Source organism: Chlorocebus sabaeus, chromosome 7 (assembly GCF_047675955.1).
Source record: "Chlorocebus sabaeus isolate Y175 chromosome 7, mChlSab1.0.hap1, whole genome shotgun sequence".
Taxonomy (NCBI): domain Eukaryota; kingdom Metazoa; phylum Chordata; class Mammalia; order Primates; family Cercopithecidae; genus Chlorocebus; species Chlorocebus sabaeus.
The window spans coordinates 37416014-37436396 of NC_132910.1; the positions used below are offsets into that span (position 1 = coordinate 37416014).

A 20383-nucleotide genomic window follows, 5' to 3' on the forward strand; every position below is an offset into this window, starting at 1 on the left:
ATAATGTCTGATATAATGTGGGCATTCAATAAATATTCAAAGAATAAGTCAATACTAGGAGTATATTTTGAATGTCATTGTTGAATGAAAAAATGCCCGTATTTCTGCTATCTCAGGAAGTAGAAAACTCAAGTGCTTGTTTCTATAGATTACAATTTAGGAAGCTTGAAAATTATCATGCTGAAAAATAATTTCTAAACTTCTGTTGGAATTTAACTTTTGTCAAGTAAGGCAAAATACCTGCCTGGGTCAGTGTACAAAGTCATAGTCCCATTTATGAATGGGTTCAAAATTTCATTAAAAACCACAGTTCTAAGTCAGGACCAGTACCTTTATTTGTTTTCTACTCCTGCAATGTTGTCGTGAATATCGATGCACTATACTTCCAAAGTAAACTAGATTTTGATTTATAACAAAGCAATAATAACAAAAACCAAACCAGAATAAACAAAAAAACTTGCCTCTTCTCAATTACATTTGTTTCATCACTCTTTCTTTCCTCACTCTGACCCCTCTTACAAAGTAGTCCAAACAGAAAACACTAATATAAGAAACATCTGACGTGTAGTGACAAAGGATCCCTTCTAGCAAAGCTCACGACTGCGTTTTAATGTGAGAGCCACAGGAAAGACATAACTGGATTCTTTTAAAGCTTTTTAAGTGTTCCCCTCGATTTATACATACATATGTATAGGTATGGTATCGTCCAGTCCAATACACTAAGAATACTTCCATGTTGGAATAAAAGATTGTTGAAGTATTCAGAGAAGGGACAAGTTTTGTGTGAACTTGAACGATTTTGGCAATAACTTGTTGACTCAACTGGATATACCAGAAAATCTTTTTAATTTCCCTGTTACAATATGAGTTAGAGATTCAGCTGTGTAAAAACTAGGCCTCTAGTTACTCATCTCTTGCATGAAGCACAAGGATTTGTTTACTTTATTTATTTTTATTGGAAGAAAATATGTTTTCTAGAAAAGAATATGTGTGTTTTTCATTGTTTATCCCTGAATTAGATAATCATAATTTTCTTGTAGTGAATATGGCAGGAAATGAGTGACATGCAGTAAGGTCATTGTTGGGGACACATTAATAAGTTACTTTCTAGCCTTCATTAGCTAGAAAATTATTTGTGATGTTTGGCTATATTTTATTTTTTATTTTAAAATGGAAATATTAAAGTATATATAATATGGCTTTTAAATGCTGTTAGAGAATACACACACACACACGCACACACACACACACACGCACACACACACACGCACACATGCACACACACACACACATTTAAGTATAAATGTACCCCTCAGCATGAAAACACCAATAATGCTTCTCTTGGGAAGTCCTTGTTTACATAATCAAAAGTCTCTCCAATTATGAGAAAAATTGTTGAATGTATTATGAAGATTACATTTCCTTTGTTTCTTCTGAAACTCCATCTGCAGAGCTTAGTGAAGGGAAAAAGATGTAGGCAGGCAAAATACAATGGCGAAGTAACTAAATACAGCCAAAACTTCTCTATTTTTGCTATGCCAAGTTCATTAACATTTTGCCAAAACTTTTAAGACTGTATGAAACTGAAATTACAACGCATTGCACTTCAAGTCCTAGGTTCAACTGAAGCAAGAAAGTGCTGTGTGATGAGGTCTCAGGCATGTATTAATACATTTACTAATAATGAAAAGACATGAAATTGGAACAGCCATGTAAACTCTCAATGAAAAAATACTATTAAGGGTTTGTGTATTGGGAATCAAAGGTTGGGAAAATAGTGTACCTCAGCTTAGCAAAACATCAAAACTCATTATCTATAGAATCTAATTAGATTACTGCATCATTATAGTGCACCTAGATATTGTGCATTATTTCATTGACTTCTTTATATTTCTGAGTCATTCCTGGGAGAAATGTGAGGTGAGCAAGAAGTTCACCTCTCTCAAACTAGTCGTGTAACCTATTGTATGGTGGATAGTATAGTATATAGTATAGGTGCTATTTGTTAAGTACAACATTAAAATTTCTACAAATGTGTTTTCTTGTTGTATCTCTTACAGTGAGTAGGTTATATCCACCTGAAAATAGGCCACCTGAATTGACAATATCTACCAATCTTTTAAATCATTCTTGCATTCCCTAGTATATATGTTATACTTTGTGAATTTAGAAAGTCATGTTCCACAGAGCAGTCAGAGAGGAAGTTAATGTGTGGATACTACTTCATTATGACTCCCAATCTAAATCTAGAATGCCTGTGTTTATTAAAAGTCTTAAGCAAACTAATTACTTTGTCCACTGGTAACTACAGATAATCTGTAGGACCTCAAGGCTTTATCTTTCTCCTGGGACAAATATAGACAAATGCAATGAAGATCCACTGACACTGAGAAGAGAACAACATCCCACAGGAGATTTGATTGATTTTCTTCATACCATAAAACTGTTTGGATATGTTTACAATAATTCTACAATGAACAAAATATATATGTATCTGTATGTATGTACATTTATGTGTGTAATATGTGTATGTACACACATTTACAATAGAATCTCTGTAGTTTGCAAACAAACTATCATATCTTTATCATTGTTTATTTCAAATGTCAATACTTGTTCTAAATAATTATATAGATCATTGATACGACTAGGATCTTAGTTTAATAGAAAAGTCTTTGTGGGCTCGTTGACTTTAGATTTAATCGCTTTGGGAGGAAGTTAATTGGGAGTTATTTTGTAATTTTGAGAAATATTAGTGTCATTTGCAGTATGAGATGTATTGTGTGCATTTGAGTGTTACTTCTAAGCTAAATTTGGATATAAGATTGAATCTTGTGTCTAAAATCAGTAAAGCTAGAGGGACATATTGAGTCATCTTAATAGCTGTGTTGATTTATTTTATAACTGACAGCATTTAAGGTTTTAATTAGGTTTTGTGCTTGTTGCAGCTGAATGCATATGTTGTACAAAGTAGCCTGTTTAAAAGAGTTTCATACTGATGTAATTATTACTTTAAGGAAACTTTTCTGAATGTTCTACATCAAGCCTTGTAAGTGTCTTGATCCTGCTAACTTTTCTTTTTTGGTTAAAACACCTTGGTACTGTAATAGAAAATGTCAGAATTTATTTTTATTCTTTAGTCTAAATTTTTAATTTACATAGGCACTTTAGAATATATCTAATTCTAAAGTGAATTGATTCTCTCAAACATTAATTCAAACTAAATGACAACAATTCTAATGACTACTTTATAAAATAAGTGTGTGTTTTTTGTGGCATACATATTTGTTTATTTATGCTTAAACAATTGCCCTTTGCATTCAAATCATATTCAAAAGCTATACAACAATTCATTTTGTTTTTTATATTTAGTACTGATGTTTACCACTTATATGTGTCTTTTAAAGGAGTTAGAGGTAGGAGGACAGTCTTGATATCGGGAAAACCAGTTAATATGGTATTGTGTTAGTGGAGGTGAGTAATACAAACTAGAACTTAAGCAGTGTCAGTAAGAATGCCAAAGAAGGCATGGATTCATAAGCTATTATGTCAGAATATATATGAACCAGGCATTTGTATTTTTTTTTAACTTCCCAGGTAATTCCAACATACTGTTCAGTCAGAGAATCACCAATTGCTGTCAGATTTAGGTCTTGGGAACAGTCAAATTCAGTTTGACTTGTGGGTTTCTTGCTTGTTTGTGTAAATGGTGATGCCATTCATTGTGGGAAAAAAAAAAATCCTAAAGAGGAACAATTTTACACAAGGGGAGATTTTTCTGTTGTTGCCAGTCAATTTTGTTCACGTGAAGTTCAAATATGTATGAAACATCTAAGAATTCAGTGGAAAGGTCTGATACAGAGATAGATATTATGTAGTCTTGTAGCAAAGTGATAGTGGAACTCATGGATTAATCCAAAGAGTGTGCTGGTCATCCAGGAAAACAACACCACTTAGAGGCCAGCAGAGGAAGAGCTAACTAGTAAGGAATGGTGGTCAGAGAAGAGGCAAGGAGGTGGAAGGGAAAGGCAAGTAAGGTGTCAAAGAAACATTGAAATAGAGACTTACTCATGGGAAATATTAGTCAGAAATAGAAAATGAATAAATATCCATAATTTTTTTCAGTTAGGGAGTTAGCTACTTTCTTTTTGAGGAGTCTATTGTTTAGAAGCACCAAACTCAGATTGCTCAAAGTAATCTCTGTCTTACAGCTATACTGCAAGGTGTTTTATATTTATTTGTTTTTTATTATCTTATATATGTAAAGAGAGTGATTTGTGTACACGTGTGTGTGTGTGTGTACTCACATGCACGTGCTTGCACATATGGGATGTTGGAGTGAATGTACGTTAAACAGTCAAATATTATTTTTACACGATAATCTAGCATTGAAAGGGAGAAGTCTCTACACACATACCTCTATACACAGAAGTAATTCTAGAGGGAGGAAAGAAAAGATCGATGTGACAGTTTGGTAAAGCTGGGCACTATATTAGTCTGTTTTCATGCTGCTGATAAAGACATACCTGAGACTGCGCAATTTACGAAAGAAAGAGGTTTCATGGAGAACTCACAGTTCCATATGGCTGGGGAAGCCTCACAATCATGGCAGAAGGCAAGGAGGAGCAAGTCACATCTTACGTGGATGGCAGCAGGCAAAGAGAGAGCTTGTGCAGGCAGACTCCCCATTTTTAAAACCGTCAGATCTCATGAGACCCATTCACTATCATGAGAACAGCACAGGAAAGACCCACCCCCATGATTTGATCATCTCCCACTGAGTCCCTCCCACAACATGCGGGAATTATGAGAGCTACAAGATGAGATTTGGGTGGGGACACAGGGCCAAAACATATCAGGCACTATGTCCCCACCAACATTCTTTCCACCACGTCTTCCACTGGGGAATACTGGAGAGACAAATACGTAACTAGTAGGCTCCCACGGATGCTAGAAGTGTCCAGATTTAAACTGGTGACCATTACACATTGGAACTGCCTCCTTTCGTTGGAGTTTTCCACTCCAAATCCATGTTCTGTATCAGTGTTCCTCAATATTGGCTGCATAAGAGAATAAAATATCAATGCCAAAGCTTTAACCCAGATCAATTATACCAGAATGTATAAAACCTAGTCAACAATTATTAGAAAACGTTTTCAGTTAATTCCAGTGTGCAGCCAAGGTTGTGAATCTTTGTGTTCTGTATCACATTGGTTTATCTGACAGTGTTTCCATAAATTCACATTAACTGAAAGCATGTTTCTGTTTTTGCAATAACATTTCATTACCTAGTACTCTGACAGTACCATCAACAGTTTTATAGACAAGCTCACCAAAAGTAGACTTGGGGGTTGTTTTAGTCAATTCAAACTGTCGTAATAAAATACTGTAGACTGGTAGCTTAAACAACAGAAGCTTCTTATTTCACAGTTCTGGAAATTGGAAATCTAAGATCGGCGTGTTAATATGGTTGTGCTCTGGTGAAGGCTGTCTTCTTGGCTTGCAGATAACTGTCTTCTGACTGGATTCTTGGACAAGGGGAGAGAGAAAGAGCAAGCTCTTTAGTGTCTCATTTTATAAAAGCCCTAATCCCATCAGGCCAGGGCCCCACCCTCATGAACTCATCAAATCCTAATTACCTCCCAGAGCTGTAACTCCAAGTACCGTTACATTAGAAGTTAGGGCTTCGATGTACGAAGAGGATAGGGGGATATTCAGACCATAGCAGGTATCATGCAGTTCTCTGCCATCAGCAACTTTAAACCAGGAGAATTCTACTGGGATAAGCACTAGTTCAATGTAGTCCAGCACTTAGCCTGGAGGTGAAACAGTCCTTTGGTTTTGTATATAATTCAGTGGTGACATTTATGTAGCTGTGCAATAAGCCATGACAGGTTTAACCAGATTCTAGTTTCACTGCTGAAAAGTGCATCAGTTTTGACAGATACATAAAAAAATAAGTTTGAACAGAACCAGACTGTTTAAAGAGATGTTGAATTTAGTCTGGAGCTGTTTAGTATCTTTGCAATTGCTTTTCTGTGTCTTGGCGAACTCAGCAGGCAAAGCAGAGTACTGCTTAAGCAAGACCATTTGGTGGTAGCATTCATGTTGGAAGTACTGGCAAATGCTTTCAGTCTCATGGATGTTCTCCCTGGAGGCTGATGGATATGACATTATTACTTTTTAATTCTCAGTGAATTTTAGATCATCTCATTGTGCTTGTTGCAGATAAGTTCACAATATCTTTAATAACTTCCTGTGTGGGTGCATTGGGAATTCATTCTATTCATTTAAACCAAGGGATTATACTGTATTCTCTGCATAGTATTCAGAGTGAAAAATTCCCATTTCTAATTTTGAGACTTAAATGTTACAAGGTTTTGTCTATGTAATATTATACTTGTAATTATGGTGACATTTGGATTTATCCGTGTGTGTAAGTATGTTTATGAGGAAAGGAGGAATGGGGATGGATGATGAGCAAGGAGGGATTCTTGTCAGACTCCTTTATCCTTGTTCAGATTAATAAGAGGCCTATATTGCACCTAGATGATAAGTAGGACAGATAATTTCAGTGAAGCCCCGAAATGTGCAGATGTGTTGTTGTTATTAGGTGAAGAATTTTTATTATCCATTGTACATAGACTTGCCACAATGCAGTCACGTCACTTCACTTTGGTGAAGACTGAGGGGTATTTCTCTGAGATAAAGATGGCACTTTCTTTTAGGTACATTGGGCAATTAGTAAATAATATTGATATCTAATTAATTGGTTGCACATGTTGAAGTAGATATTAATTTGGCAAAGTAGTGGATTTTCAATAGGAGATAGAAGGCTAGAGAGTGAGATTGACAGGGTTGCTATTTTGTAGACTGAACATACAAAGATATTTTTCGGAGAAACACCAGACTTCCCCATTGTAATGAGTAGCCTACTGACAATTAGGGCATGTGACTGAGAACCTCTTGAGGTGAATCAGAACTGGAAAAATATGTTAGATTCTGTCCAGAGATGATTATTTTCTTCAGTGAAAAAGGACAAAGCAAAAATGAAAACTCTAGAAAAATGCTGAAGTCTCTATTTCTACAGGGTAGCCTAAGTTTAATAAAGCCAAAAAAAGAGAGTCATAAATTTTTAAATTTTAGCCTTTAAGCAAAAGTTAATAAACTTTGTTAATAAATATATATATAATTGTTCATTATTTCTTCATTTCTATATAATTAGCTGTGTTCATATATACTATAATGTTAGAAAGCTCCTGTAATGTATCACTTCTGGGAAGAAATAAAATAATCATCCCATTCCACCTTTTACCGTGATTCATGTCTCAAATACTTCTATTCTTGGAACATTACTGCAGCTTTGGCTCTAAGAAAATTGCTGGTAGAGGAAGAATGATTCTATGGCCCTTCATCCTTCACAATTTTTACACCATCCCATTGTCTAACTTTGCAATCTCGCCATCTAGTGTTCAAAGGTTCTCAATACCATAGTTTATAAAATGCTTCACTTCATTAAAAGCAAAACAGTAGAGTAAATGCTAAGGAAGTTCCCTTAAAACAGTGTGTCTGCGAACAGTCAATGTAATAAATAGATCATCAATGAAACTTTAAAGCAGATTTCTTGTTAAATATGTTTCTTGTTTATCATTATTGTCTCATTTATAGTATTTATTTATAACTATTTGATACCTTCTGTTTATATAGTCATGAAATTATATATAACATACTCTGTATATTGAAATATATACTTATTTATTTTATATTTTATTTTTATATTCTTCTATATTTGTACTACCTGTAACTAACAAAATTGTCATTGACTCTGAAGGCAAACAAATCTGAGTCATGACAGTAGATTGGGTTAGAGTGGAATCAAAAGGAAATAGTTTATTGGAATATTTGACTGCTATGCCTATCCTGCCCCAGGCTGTGTTTTTTTTTTTACTACTAATGACTGTCCCTTCGAGGGGTAGATATGGCAAGAAAAACACAGAAGGCTTTGATGCACATGAAATACGGTGGCTTGTCAGAAAACAAACAAAAATACTAGTGTCTTCCTTGTCTTACCATTGAGACTATTTTAGGTATGTCTTTTTAAAATGTTTTTTTTGGAATTTAGTTTTAGGAATTAATGAGTTGATTGCAGTTTTCAAGATGTCCTGGAAACATGATTTCTATTTTCATTACAAGGTTTTAAGATAACTTCTTCTGCAGTGTTTATCAGTTCAGAATTTTGGAAAGAAAAATATATATTTATTTAATTACCAAGAAGATACAATTAACTAGTTAAAACAAGCCCTTTCAGATAACCTCCATCATTTTAACATCTATAAAACAGTTGACAATATGCCTGTTCTGAGAGACTCCAATGTCAAAATGGAAAACCTCAGCCCTTACCCTGAAGGAGGCGAAGTCCTGTGGTCCATGAGGTTGCTGCCTACTGCACAGACCTTACGTATTTCCATTCTGGGCTCTGACCTTCTTAGCCTTTGTCAATTCTGCAAGGACAGGAGACTTCCTCCCACTTTAGGCTGTTTTTCTCCCTTGCTTTGATCAGAAATGCCTTCTTCTGTCCTTAGACACCCTTCAGATCTTGGCTCAAACATCATTTTCTCAGAGAAGCCCTCGAAATCCTGTCTTGTTATTAGATGGTATGCAGTAATTTTCCATATTTCTACTCACCTTATTTTGTAATCACATACTTGTCTTATTATCAGCTTAATATCTGCTGTCTTGTCTAGACTACAAGTCATGAGCAGGCTGGAATAATACCTTTTTTATTTAAACCACTGAGGTCCTAGCCCTTGTGTTTTCTATAATGTCCATTAGGAGTAGATGTGCAGTAAATAGCTGATGAAATCAACCCGTGGGATTTCACGGGTTTGAAACTGAGAACTGAGAAGCCCATTGTCTAAACTCATATAATTTCGTAAAGTGGGCTCTGCTTGCATGCCGCCACTGGGATAAGAGAATATTCACTGAGGCAGGAAACCCCACTGCCTGCATCCCAACTCCTCAGAGCACACCTCTCTGGGGACATGTCACTTCCTGCAGCACAGCTTGGGAGTGAGGTAAAGAATTCCCTGGATAGTTCGCTACCACTCTTCCCGGTTCACAGGAATCAACTCTCCTTTCACACTTTTGCTTGTTCTCCCCGGAGATACAAAAAACAAAATGACTTCGCCCACACAAATAAAAACTCTATTCTTCCTGTCCTTGCTATCATCCATCTTCATGGATTAACAGGAAATATAAGACACAGAAGACAAAATATAAATTAATATTTTAGTAAGTTATTTAGTAAGTTATCTTGCCACTCACACTCAGCAGAGGATACAAATAAATTATTCAAGTTACGTAAAGGACATTAAGTTTTTATTGTTTATTTTCATAGCATTTCTCTTCTTTTCTAGAACACTCTAAGGATTCCCAGCTATCTTAGAATATTAGACAAACAATTATACTTAGAATCAATCATTTTCAAAATGAGCTCTGTTAAAAATGTATAGCATGTCACACTAAGCTTCGAGTATCTATAGGCAAACACCAACACTTTCTCAAAAATGAGTTCAACATTTTGAGAGATGAGCGGGAATTTAGTAATTCATTTTTAGATTGAATACACACATATACTCATCTATAGATTTGGTATTTTTGTAAATTTTATTACAGTATATTTTATTTCAGATCTAATATATTCTCATTGTTTTCTTAAGTTAACACCTTTGCTTACTATCAAATACACACAAAGAAAAATGCTTGAATGTTCAAACCACACTGAGGATTCTTTAATTTTTTTTTATTTTTGTGGGTACGTAGTCGGTGTGTATATTTATGGGGTACATGAGATATTGTGATACAGGCCTATAATGTGTAATAATCACATCAGGGTAAATGGGCTATGTGTCATCTCAAGCATTCATCATTTCTTTGTGTTATAAACATTCTAATTATACTGTTTTAGTTATTTTTAAATGTACAATAAATTATTGTTGACTACAGTCACCCTGTTTTGCTATCAAATACTAGATCTTATACATTCTACCTTGCTATATTTTGTACCCATTAACCATCCCCACTCCCACCCCACCCACCCACACACACATACACTTATCCCTCCCAGCCTCTGGTAGCCATCATTCCACCTTTACACTGAGGATTCTGTAGATCTTTCTAGACCTTCTTCTTCCCACCTAATAGGCATCACATAAATGAGTGCTCTCTGAAAACTGGGTGGATTCATTCAATTGGCAACTTGGATGGAATTCTAACTCTTGGATTCTTGAAAAAAATAAATAGAATGGTATGAAGTTTACTCCAAAGAATATCTTCACAATTCTATCTCCACAGCAACACAGATGTACACACGGTGGCATCACTTCTTAAGCTGTACCTCCGAGAACTTCCAGAACCAGTTATTCCTTATGCGAAGTATGAAGATTTTTTGTCATGTGCCAAACTGCTCAGCAAGGAAGAGGAAGCGGTAAGTTGATGCATTTATTTCCAAATAAGCTTTCGTTTGGAATTTTTATGTGTGTTCTTAGTCTTAAATCTGTAAATTTCCATTGCCCTATCCCAGTGTTATTCTCCACTATACTTTGCATTGACCTCACACACACTGAGACTTTCCAAATACAGCTCAAGTACCATTTCTGATCCCCTCTCTGATCAAAAAAAGAAATATGGCTGAATAAATTAAATCAGCACGACTTGCCACTTTATTTCCCTAAATGGTAAATGCAATGCTATGTCAGGCCACACATCACACACAAAAAAGTGACTGCTGTGTCTCATAATCTTTTAATTGTGTGAACCCAAACCACTTCAAACAGTGGCTTGTATACAAAATCCTACCTACTGCTGTTTCTTTAAACGGATTTGGTAAGGTATAATTTTTATACTATACAATTGCCCATTTAAAATGTGTAATTCAGTGTTTTTTAGTATATTCTCAGAGTTGTGCAACTCTGAGACATTAGATTATCACCAAAATCTAATTTCAGAATATTTTCAATATTTTTATTGCCTCAAAATAAACCTCATACCCTCTCTTAATTCTGCTTTTTCCCCAATTCTTGGCAACTACTAATCTATTTTCTGTCCCTAAAGATTTGCCTATTCTGGACATTCCTTATAAATGGAGTCATTCAATGTTTGTGTGTGTGTGTGTGTGTGTGTGTGCATGATTGGCTTCTTTCACTGTTTTCAAAGTTTACTCATTTTGTGCCACTTATCAGTATTTCATTCATTTTAATTCTAAACAATATTCCATTATCCATTCATTCATCGGACAGACCTGTGGGGTTTTTTTTTTTTTTTTTTCATTATTTGGCTATTATGAATAATGTTGTTGTGAACATCCATGTACAAAGTTTTGCATGGACCTATGTTTTTATTTCTCTTGAGTGTATACCTAGAAGGTAGAATTATTGGGCCATATGTAACTCTGTGTTTTTCAAAAGCCCTCCAGCATTTTACATTCCCATCAGCAATGAGTGCAGATTCTGATTTCTTCAAATCTTTGCCATCGCTTGTTACCTGTCTTTTTTATCCTAGCCATCCTAACATGAGTAAAGTCATCTCATTGAAGGTTGAATGATATTTCCCTGATGGCTAATGATGCTGAACATCTTTTCATGTATTTATTGGATATTAGTATATTTTCTTTGGAGAAATATCTATTCCGATTATTTCCCCATTTTCAATTGGGTTATTTGCCTTATTATTAATAGTATTGAGTTGTAAGAGTTTATATAGTTTAGATATATGTCCCTTATAAATATGATTTTTAAGTATTTTCTCACATTCTGTGCATTGTCTCTTCATTTTATTGATGGTGTCCTTTGAAACACAAAAGTTGTACATTTTGATGAAGTCAAATTTATCTATTTTTAATCATTTGTGGTTTTGTGTCGTATCTAAGAAGACTTTGCTTAATACAAGGTCACAAAGAGTTACTCCTGTATTTTCTTCTAAGAATTCTATAGCCTCAGCTTTTACATTTAGAACTATGATTCACTTTGAGTTCATTTTTGTTTTTGGTGTGAGGAAAGGAACAAACTTAATTCTTCTTCGTGTGGATATACAATTGTCCTACCACCATTTGTAAAAGACTATTCTTTCCCCCATTAGATTTTTTTGGCACTCATGTCAAAAACTGCTGCCTATATATATATACACACACACACACACACACATATATATATATATATTTTTTTTTGAGATGGATTCTCACTCTGTCACCCAGGCTCGAGTGCAGTGGTGCGATCTCAGCTCACTGCAAGCTCCACCTCCTGGGTTCGCCATTCTCCTGCCTCAGCCTCCCAAGTAGCTGGGACTATAGGGGCCCGCCACCATGCCCAGCTAAAATTTTTTTTTTTTTTTTTTTTTTTTTTGTATTTTTAGTAGAGGTGGGTTTTCACTGTGTTAGCCAGTGTGGTCTTGATCTCCTGACCTCATGATCAGCCCACCTCAGCCTCCCAAAGTGCTGGGATTACAGGCGTGAGCCACTGCACCCGGCCTAACTGCTGCCTGTTTTTATAAATGCAGTTTTATTCCATTTGTTAAATAATATTGTCTGTGGCTGCTTTTGCACTACAATAGAAGAGTTGAGTGGTTGCAAACAGAGACCATTTGTCCCATAAAGCCTCAAATATTTACTATCTGGACCTTTATGGGCAGAAGAAGAAAGCAAATTACATTATCCATTGGCTTTTCTGATATCATTTACATTTTAGGGGAAGTCATACAACGAGAAGAACCAAATAAATTAGTCCCTTGTGAAATTTCCAGAAAGATCACATTTTTCAATTATCCTCGCTCCCCAAATGATGTATCCTAAACCTGACCAGCTCTGAGGGACTTTGGTCAGTAGATGTGTTTATCTATGATCTACACATGCTAAAACTGGGAAGGATGCTCACTACATAGTTTACTTTTCTTCAAATAATATTATTAATAAGTGAGCTTATCTTCTCTTTTCAGTCAATTGCGAACAAATGTTAAAAATGATAAATAGCTTCACTTGAATCTGTTTCTCCACAAATAGTACTTACGGAGATATTTTAAATGCTTGTACATATTTGAAAACATTTCTAAAATATTCACTGTGATAGTGGTAAGTGCTCGGGACAAGATCTTTCACTGATAACATATGAAACTAATTTTTTAAAAAAATTATATGGCCATTTCCTCTTGCTTTAATTCTAAGGTGAACATGTAGAAAGATAACTTTTATTTTCTTCTTTGTACTCAGGGTGTTAAGGAATTAGCAAAGCAGGTGAAGAGTTTGCCAGTGGTAAATTACAACCTCCTCAAGTATATTTGCAGGTAAGAACTATCCTAACGACGAATGTAAACAAGACAAGACATATTTAGCCTGATCCTAATTTGTGTTTGACAATGAATAAAATCACTCAACTACTTTGAGCCCTAGTGTTGGCCTCTGTAAAATTAAAAGGTTGGACAAGGTGATCTCAAAGGCTTCTCTGAGCATTAAATTGCTTGATTTTGAAATTTAATGTTTCTGAAGTTTCTTTTGCCTCTACACACTAAAGATATGTTGTTCTGAACATCAATCAAGTTGTTTGTACTGTTTCAGGAGTGGCGTTGTTTAGGAAAAGAAGCATGCCACCTTGGCATGAGAAAGATCTGCATGGGAGCCAAGATTGTGCCATTGACTAGTTGCCTGTCTTTATGCAATTCTCTTATTCTTTCTGTGTCTCAGGGTCCTAATAGGTAAAATGGTAATTAAAACATGTATTTCACATAGTTGTTTTAAAAATTGAATTACATTTTAAATGATTAATATATAGTAAGCATTCAATAAATGTTATTTTCTTTCCATTTCTCTCCCATCTCAGGTTTCATCAAAAAGACGTTTGTAACTGAATTCTGTTAGAAAAGTAATTGTGCCTGAAAAATGTACCTCTCAATGTATAACTCAAGGCCTCAAATGGGATATGCCATGTATGTGCCCCTGTTTAAGGAACCAAATATGCAAAATTGAAACAGTATAAATTTAAATAGAGAGTGATGATTGGCACTACAAGTCACTGCAGGGTGTCTTACATGATAGCTTCCCAGTCCATTTTAAAATAAAATTCAAAGTTTTAGTTGAGTGCAGTGCAGCATTTATGTATGTGTTTGGTGTTATGATTAGGTAAGTGTTCAAGGGACTAGGAACTATGAAGTCTAAGACTAATATCAGACATTTTGGTGTTAATTGTCAATGTAACTGAGTATAAATTCCAAATCCTCCCACAATAAGTTCCTCTAGTGATGGTTATACTTATAAGCAAACAGGACCTTGGGTTCCAAAATTTGAAATAGCAGGAAATTATGCCACTGATAGCTTAGATTTATTAATATGGAAGCTTATAATCCAAAGATTTTGAACTAATTCAAGTTATTCTAGTGGGTGAGACAGAGATTACATTCTCCTTAAGTAAAAGGGACGAAAAAGTTTATTTGGAACCATATTGTAAGTCTTTATCTCCACAATAGAAATGCCTAACCTCACTTCAAAAATTTAAGCAGATTTTTAATTTCAGGTATTTTAAATAAGAAATGCTAGTTTGGCTTTTTGCCTTCAGTGTTACTGTAGTTTAGGCTGTATCACAGTAGTGAATGTGCGGAAATAGGCACCTTTTAAAAAGTCATGATATAGTAGTTAAGGGTATGGCCTCTGGTGGGTTCAAATCTTAGCTTTGCCCCTTACTAACTCTGTCTCTGGAGAAGATTCCCCCCTCCGGTACCACATGACTCTCATCTGTAAAACAGAGACAGTAATGGTACCTACCTCAGAGAGATGCTTTGAGAATTTAATAAATTAGCACCATGACTGACACATACTAGTACTATATAAATATGTTATTTTAATTTTTCATTATTTCCTCTTTATCTCATCAGTACAATTAGCAAGCCATGAAATTATAGAAACTCTTGTATAAATGAAGAGGAGGTGAGGAATGAAGAAATGCTGAAAGATTATGAAAACAATCTCTCCTACTATTTCATGCCTCTTACTTTTTAGCACCTAATAAATAGAAACAGTTTGCATTTGCAATGTTTTATATCGTTAGAACTGTGTTTTAATTTCTACTGTATTTTATGTTTCTCTCTCTCTCTCTCTTTTTGTTCCCGAGACAGAGTTTCACTCTTGACCCCCAGGCTGGAGTGCAATGGTGCAATCTTGGCTCACTGCAACCTGTGCCTCCCAAATTCAAGTGATTCTCCTGCTTCAGCCTCCCAAGTAGCTGGGATTACAGGCGCCCGCCACTGTGCCCAGCTAGATTTTTTATTTTATTTTTTTAATTAGAAATGGGGTTTTACCATGTGTTGGCCAGGCTGGTCTCAAACTCCTGACCTCAAGTGATCCACCTGCCTTGAACTCCCAAAGTGCTGGGATTACAGGTGTGAGCCACCATGCCCGGCCTGTATTTTATCTCATTTCTTAATATACTATAATTTTGAAGCTCACAAATTACTCCACAAAGAGGGTTAATTCCTCTTCTCTAAAATAAGGCATCCTACCAGCTGATCTTATCTACAGTCCTCTAATTGAATATAGATACAAATTATTACTTTATTAAGGGATTAGAAGGGAATCAACATTGTTGACTCTCAAGTCCCTGTTAGTATTGTTCAAACACACCTGTTCCTTTGATTGACAGAGGAAATCAAAGCAGGCCAGGCCGAGACAGATAGTGGATATGATACATAAAGTTTGATCCTTCCTAATTTGCAATATGTTTGAGTGAGAGATGTATGAACATCCAAATAATTCTGTCTCCATAGTCATCTTTGAACGTACTTTAGTTTGTAAATTTTCTAATGATTGATTTTTCTTCCACTGGCAAATTTGATCCCATTGTGTTTCGATCATATGCTTATACGCCATAGGTTCTTGGATGAAGTACAGTCCTACTCGGGAGTTAACAAAATGAGTGTGCAGAACTTGGCAACTGTCTTTGGTCCTAACATCCTGCGCCCCAAAGTGGAAGATCCTTTGACTATCATGGAGGGTAAGTAAATGATTGTCTTATACCCTCATCAAAAGAAGAAGCAATTATCTCTTCATTGGCCAGAATCTACTCACCTCTGAGCAAACCAAGGTAATAAATGAATACTTGGCAACTCCATTTATTAACTGAAGTTCTTTAAATGTAAAATCTTCCTTTGAAGAGTCAGGTACTTTTTGTTTGTGTTTACTAAACATAAAATGTATTAAATGCTTCTTCATTAGCCTTACAAGAATAAATGAAACCTTCGTAAATCATACATAAAGTATTCAAGAACTGAAAAAAACTACCTCACTTTGTGAGTTCAATACAATTTTCAGAAAATTCAAAAAGTTATTATTTTCAGTTAATATACATTTTTATTAATTTTGATTTTATTTGACTGACTTAAAGAGGGAAAAATGTTTTTTTATAAGACAATGCTGCTTGTCTATTTGTAGGTTAAAACATGAAGGAATTTTTGTTATTCAAATTATAAAGTGTCTCAATTATTTTCAACAATGAACTGCACTTTGTTTTTTTCTAGCAGGCCTAGGTGCTCTGTGTCATTAATAGCACCATTGTTTGCTGCAAACTGGACTAATTTATGATTTCAGAACTTAATAGGAAAAAGAGAAAGGGAAACAATAATTATTTTTAGATTCACTCTGCGTTTATTTAGTCTAGAATAAAATGTCCCCCTCAGTCACCTGGATTTTACTACCTGATACTGTTGCTTTCCTTAAAATTCCAATATTTTCATTTCTTTCGATCTTGTGTGTGAGAAAAAAAGCTTTTGCATGTCTGCCTACATCACTTCAGTTTAATTTCCTTTGTTAAACACCAAGGGCAATATAAGTTTAACATCAGATTTTTGGCAATGAGATAGTTCAGAAAACTTAATTTCTACCTGAAGAGTCTAGCAGACGTTAGAAAATATGAAATCTGAAGCTGCAAGAAGCTTGGAGATACATTGGTCCATTGTTTTTTGAAATCTTTGTTATAAATTAAAATACATGCAATACATAAAACCACCACCACACACACACCCGCACACACACACACACACACATACTCACATACTCACATCTTAATGAATTATATAAAACAAGTACTCTAAAAATAGCTATCTAGTTAAAAAAATAGAACTTTTCCAGGCATCCCCAAAACTCTTCCTGTGTCCTGACCCAATCCCAGTGTCTGTCATCCTAATATCCAGACTTTTATAGCAATTTCTGTGTGTTTCTTTGTAGTTTTATCATCCAAATGGACTTCCCAGATATTACATTTAAGTTTTCTATTCCTTTACTTGATAGCTTTGAAGAATTTTTTAATATACAGCATCCCCTATAACTTGCCATTTGAAAAATCATGTTATTTCACTTGGAGAGTTTCCCATAGTCCGGATTTGTTGATTCATGGATTTGTTGATTCATGGTGCAGTGTAATATATTAATAGTTCTCTGCTCTCTGCATTTTCTACAAGTTAGGACCTGGATAAAATCCATGTTTTATCTTCTTGGCATGACCTTTGATTGTGTTGTGCCCTTTAATCGGGAGACACATAATGTCACTTTATCTCTCTTTTTGTGAACTTAACAAAATTCCTAAAACTATTAATTCGCTGGAAGCTGAAATGCTGCTATTGTAATTATGTGTTTTTTTTCAACTCATTATTGTGGTAAAACACACGTAACATAAAATGTATCATCTTAACCGTTTCAAGTTCACAGTTCAGCAACATTCAGTACCTTTACATTGTCTTGCAACCATCAACAGGATCTGTCTCCAGAGCTGTTTTTACGTTACAAAACTGAAATTCCCTACCCACTAAACAAGAACTCCCCTTTCTCTCTCCCCCAGGCCCTGGCAGCTACCCTTCTGCTTTCAGTTTCTATGAATTTGTCTACTCCGGGTACCTCATATACTCGTTATCATAGTGTATTTGTCTTGTTTTGACTGGTTTATTTCACTTAGCATAATGTCCCCAAGGTTCACCCATATGGCAATATTTTAATTTTTAAGTTAATAATTGGAACACTTTTAAAAAATTTCTTCTCATCTACTACTTAGGAACCCAATGGTAACTTTAAAAGGCAAGATAAATGCTGCTTGAGTCTTTCCCTTTACTTACCAGTTTTTTAAGCACATGAACAGATTTTTTAACGCCTTTAAAAGTGAGTGTTATTTTCTTTGTCTTCCCAGTATACATATTATTGTGAATATTTTAAAAATATCATCATAAGGTCATGTATTAAAATCAATTTGCTTGGTCAATACATTGTAATTACTGTCCTTCACTGAATCTCAAATTTTCCCATCTTTGGCCAGTGGAAGCATCTTCAAGTTGTCTTCTTAGTTCTTTTGACATGGCCTTCCTAGTTTGGGGTAGGTATTTTTCTTTTTAGTATGACAGGATTTCTTAGGCTCATATATTTTATACCTCAAACCTGGAACTGGTCAATTTCCAAAAAACTCCTGACTTCTTTTAGTGGGGAAATGATATTTCAAGGCGAACTAGATGCTTAGTGCCAGTGGTGCTCGTTGCTACTGGCTTGGTCATTGTTTCTAGACATTTTAGTTGGCAGAGCTATAGTAGATATGAATGCACACTACACATGTATATATTACATGCATAATAAACATATATACATATTTACCTATTAAAGAAGTAGTGCCTCACAAGTTCACAATAGTTACAATTCAAAATTGTAACTACAGGGTTTTTATTTATTCATTTCTCTTTACAGTTTTATTCCCTTTCTTCCAAGAAATCCTGGTTTGCAAAGACACTGAGGATAACAGAATTAGAACATCTCATAATTAATAATTTGCTCTATAACTCATCACACACAGTAGTCTCAGAATAACAATACCAACACCAGTAAGGTTACTGCAAAATTCTTTACATGTGCTCTTTTAATCCTCCTTTTATTCTTTTAATATTTATACTATATGCTGTTAGAATATATACCCATTATACACTATACCCTCTCCATTTTAGTCCTCATTTAATCTTTGGTGATATGTATATAAATCTATCCACTTAATGTTCACTACTGGTCCTTGTATTGATGTCTTTCCAGCCTAGAGATTCTCAAAATATAGTACTCAGATAACTGGGGGCCCCAGAGATGCATTCAGGAGGTCCATGGGCTCAAATATATTTTCATAATAATATGAAGATGCTGTTGCCCTTTCACTGTGTTGGCATTTGCACAAGTGGTGCTAAAGCAGTGATGGCTACAGCAGCTGACACCTTAGTATGAATCAAGGCAGTGCCACCAAACCCCACTAGCACCATATTCTTCATCACCATGCATTTACAATAGGGAAGAAAATGCCAATTTTACTTAAGAATGTTCTTGCTGAACAGTAAAAACTATTAATTACATTAAATAATCAACCTTGAGAACACATTTCTTTAATATTAGGGTGGAGAGACGGCTGTCTGTACAAAGCACTTCTGCATACTGCTTCTAAAAGTAACAGAATGATCGGCTCAAGGGGAAGCATTTGTGTGATATTTGAGCAGCACTAACTGCTTTTTCTTGGAACTCCATTTTTATTTGAAAGAACAACTGACAAACTACTGTTATTCAGACTAGAACATTTAGCAGACACATTCTCAAAAATGAACTAAACATTTCACTTCAAGAAATACAGCTGTCAGTGTGTTGCCATTGACAAAATTTAAACTTGCATGTGAAAAATTTGCATTTAAAACCTTGAGCTTGACAGCTTCCTAAATTCCTAAGCACTTTTCTAGTGAGATTAGTGTTGATATTAACAAATACATCTTGGATACTATAGAAATACGTGTGTAAGAATTTGGAGGATTAGCGTAACTCAGTGAATTTTCCAAATGGCATGTTGTCACAACGCTGTGTGTGTGAAGGATCCATTCAGGTTAACTTTTCTGACTTCACAGAGCTCAATCTGTTTTTTCACATCTTATAAAAAAATATGGCATCTTGCTTCCTGAGATAGCCTGGCTTTATTGCCTTCTTGATTTTCGTTGGTCTTTCTTCCCGTTCTTTCATTTCTGTTGTCCTACTCCTTCTCAATTTTCACCTCTCTCCTAGCAGTATCCCCTCCTTGCAAAACGCTATCTGCAAGAGAGTCCTGGCTGGTCAGTGTAGAGAGATCTTAGGGGCTGGATGTCTGACTCCTTCAGACCTTGCCACTGGCCACCTCTATTGGACTAGGTACAATCCCTCCCAATTTTAGCCGCTCTTCTTAAATTAACTCTTTGCATTTTCCAGTGAATATCTATGCGGCGCTTTGGGGATATTGTATTTCCAGGCCCATCAGAGTCCCCATTGCTCCTCTCTCCTTCTCTCTACAGAGACACTGACATCATGCAGGCCTTGTGGAAA

The 20383-nt window shown here is 35.3% G+C and overlaps 1 protein-coding gene across 4 annotated transcripts in view; it reads left to right on the forward strand.

Moving 5' to 3' along the window:
- Positions 1 to 20383, forward strand: part of ARHGAP24 (Rho GTPase activating protein 24) — a 529930-nt gene that overhangs the window by 475018 nt on the left and 34529 nt on the right. For all 4 annotated transcript variants that reach the window (XM_007999132.3, XM_007999137.3, XM_007999134.3 and 1 more), the window contains 3 exons: positions 10354 to 10486; positions 13259 to 13332; positions 15907 to 16028. In XM_007999132.3, coding sequence (XP_007997323.2) covers positions 10354 to 10486; positions 13259 to 13332; positions 15907 to 16028 — 329 coding nt within the window. The remainder of the gene's footprint in view (positions 1 to 10353; positions 10487 to 13258; positions 13333 to 15906; positions 16029 to 20383) is intronic.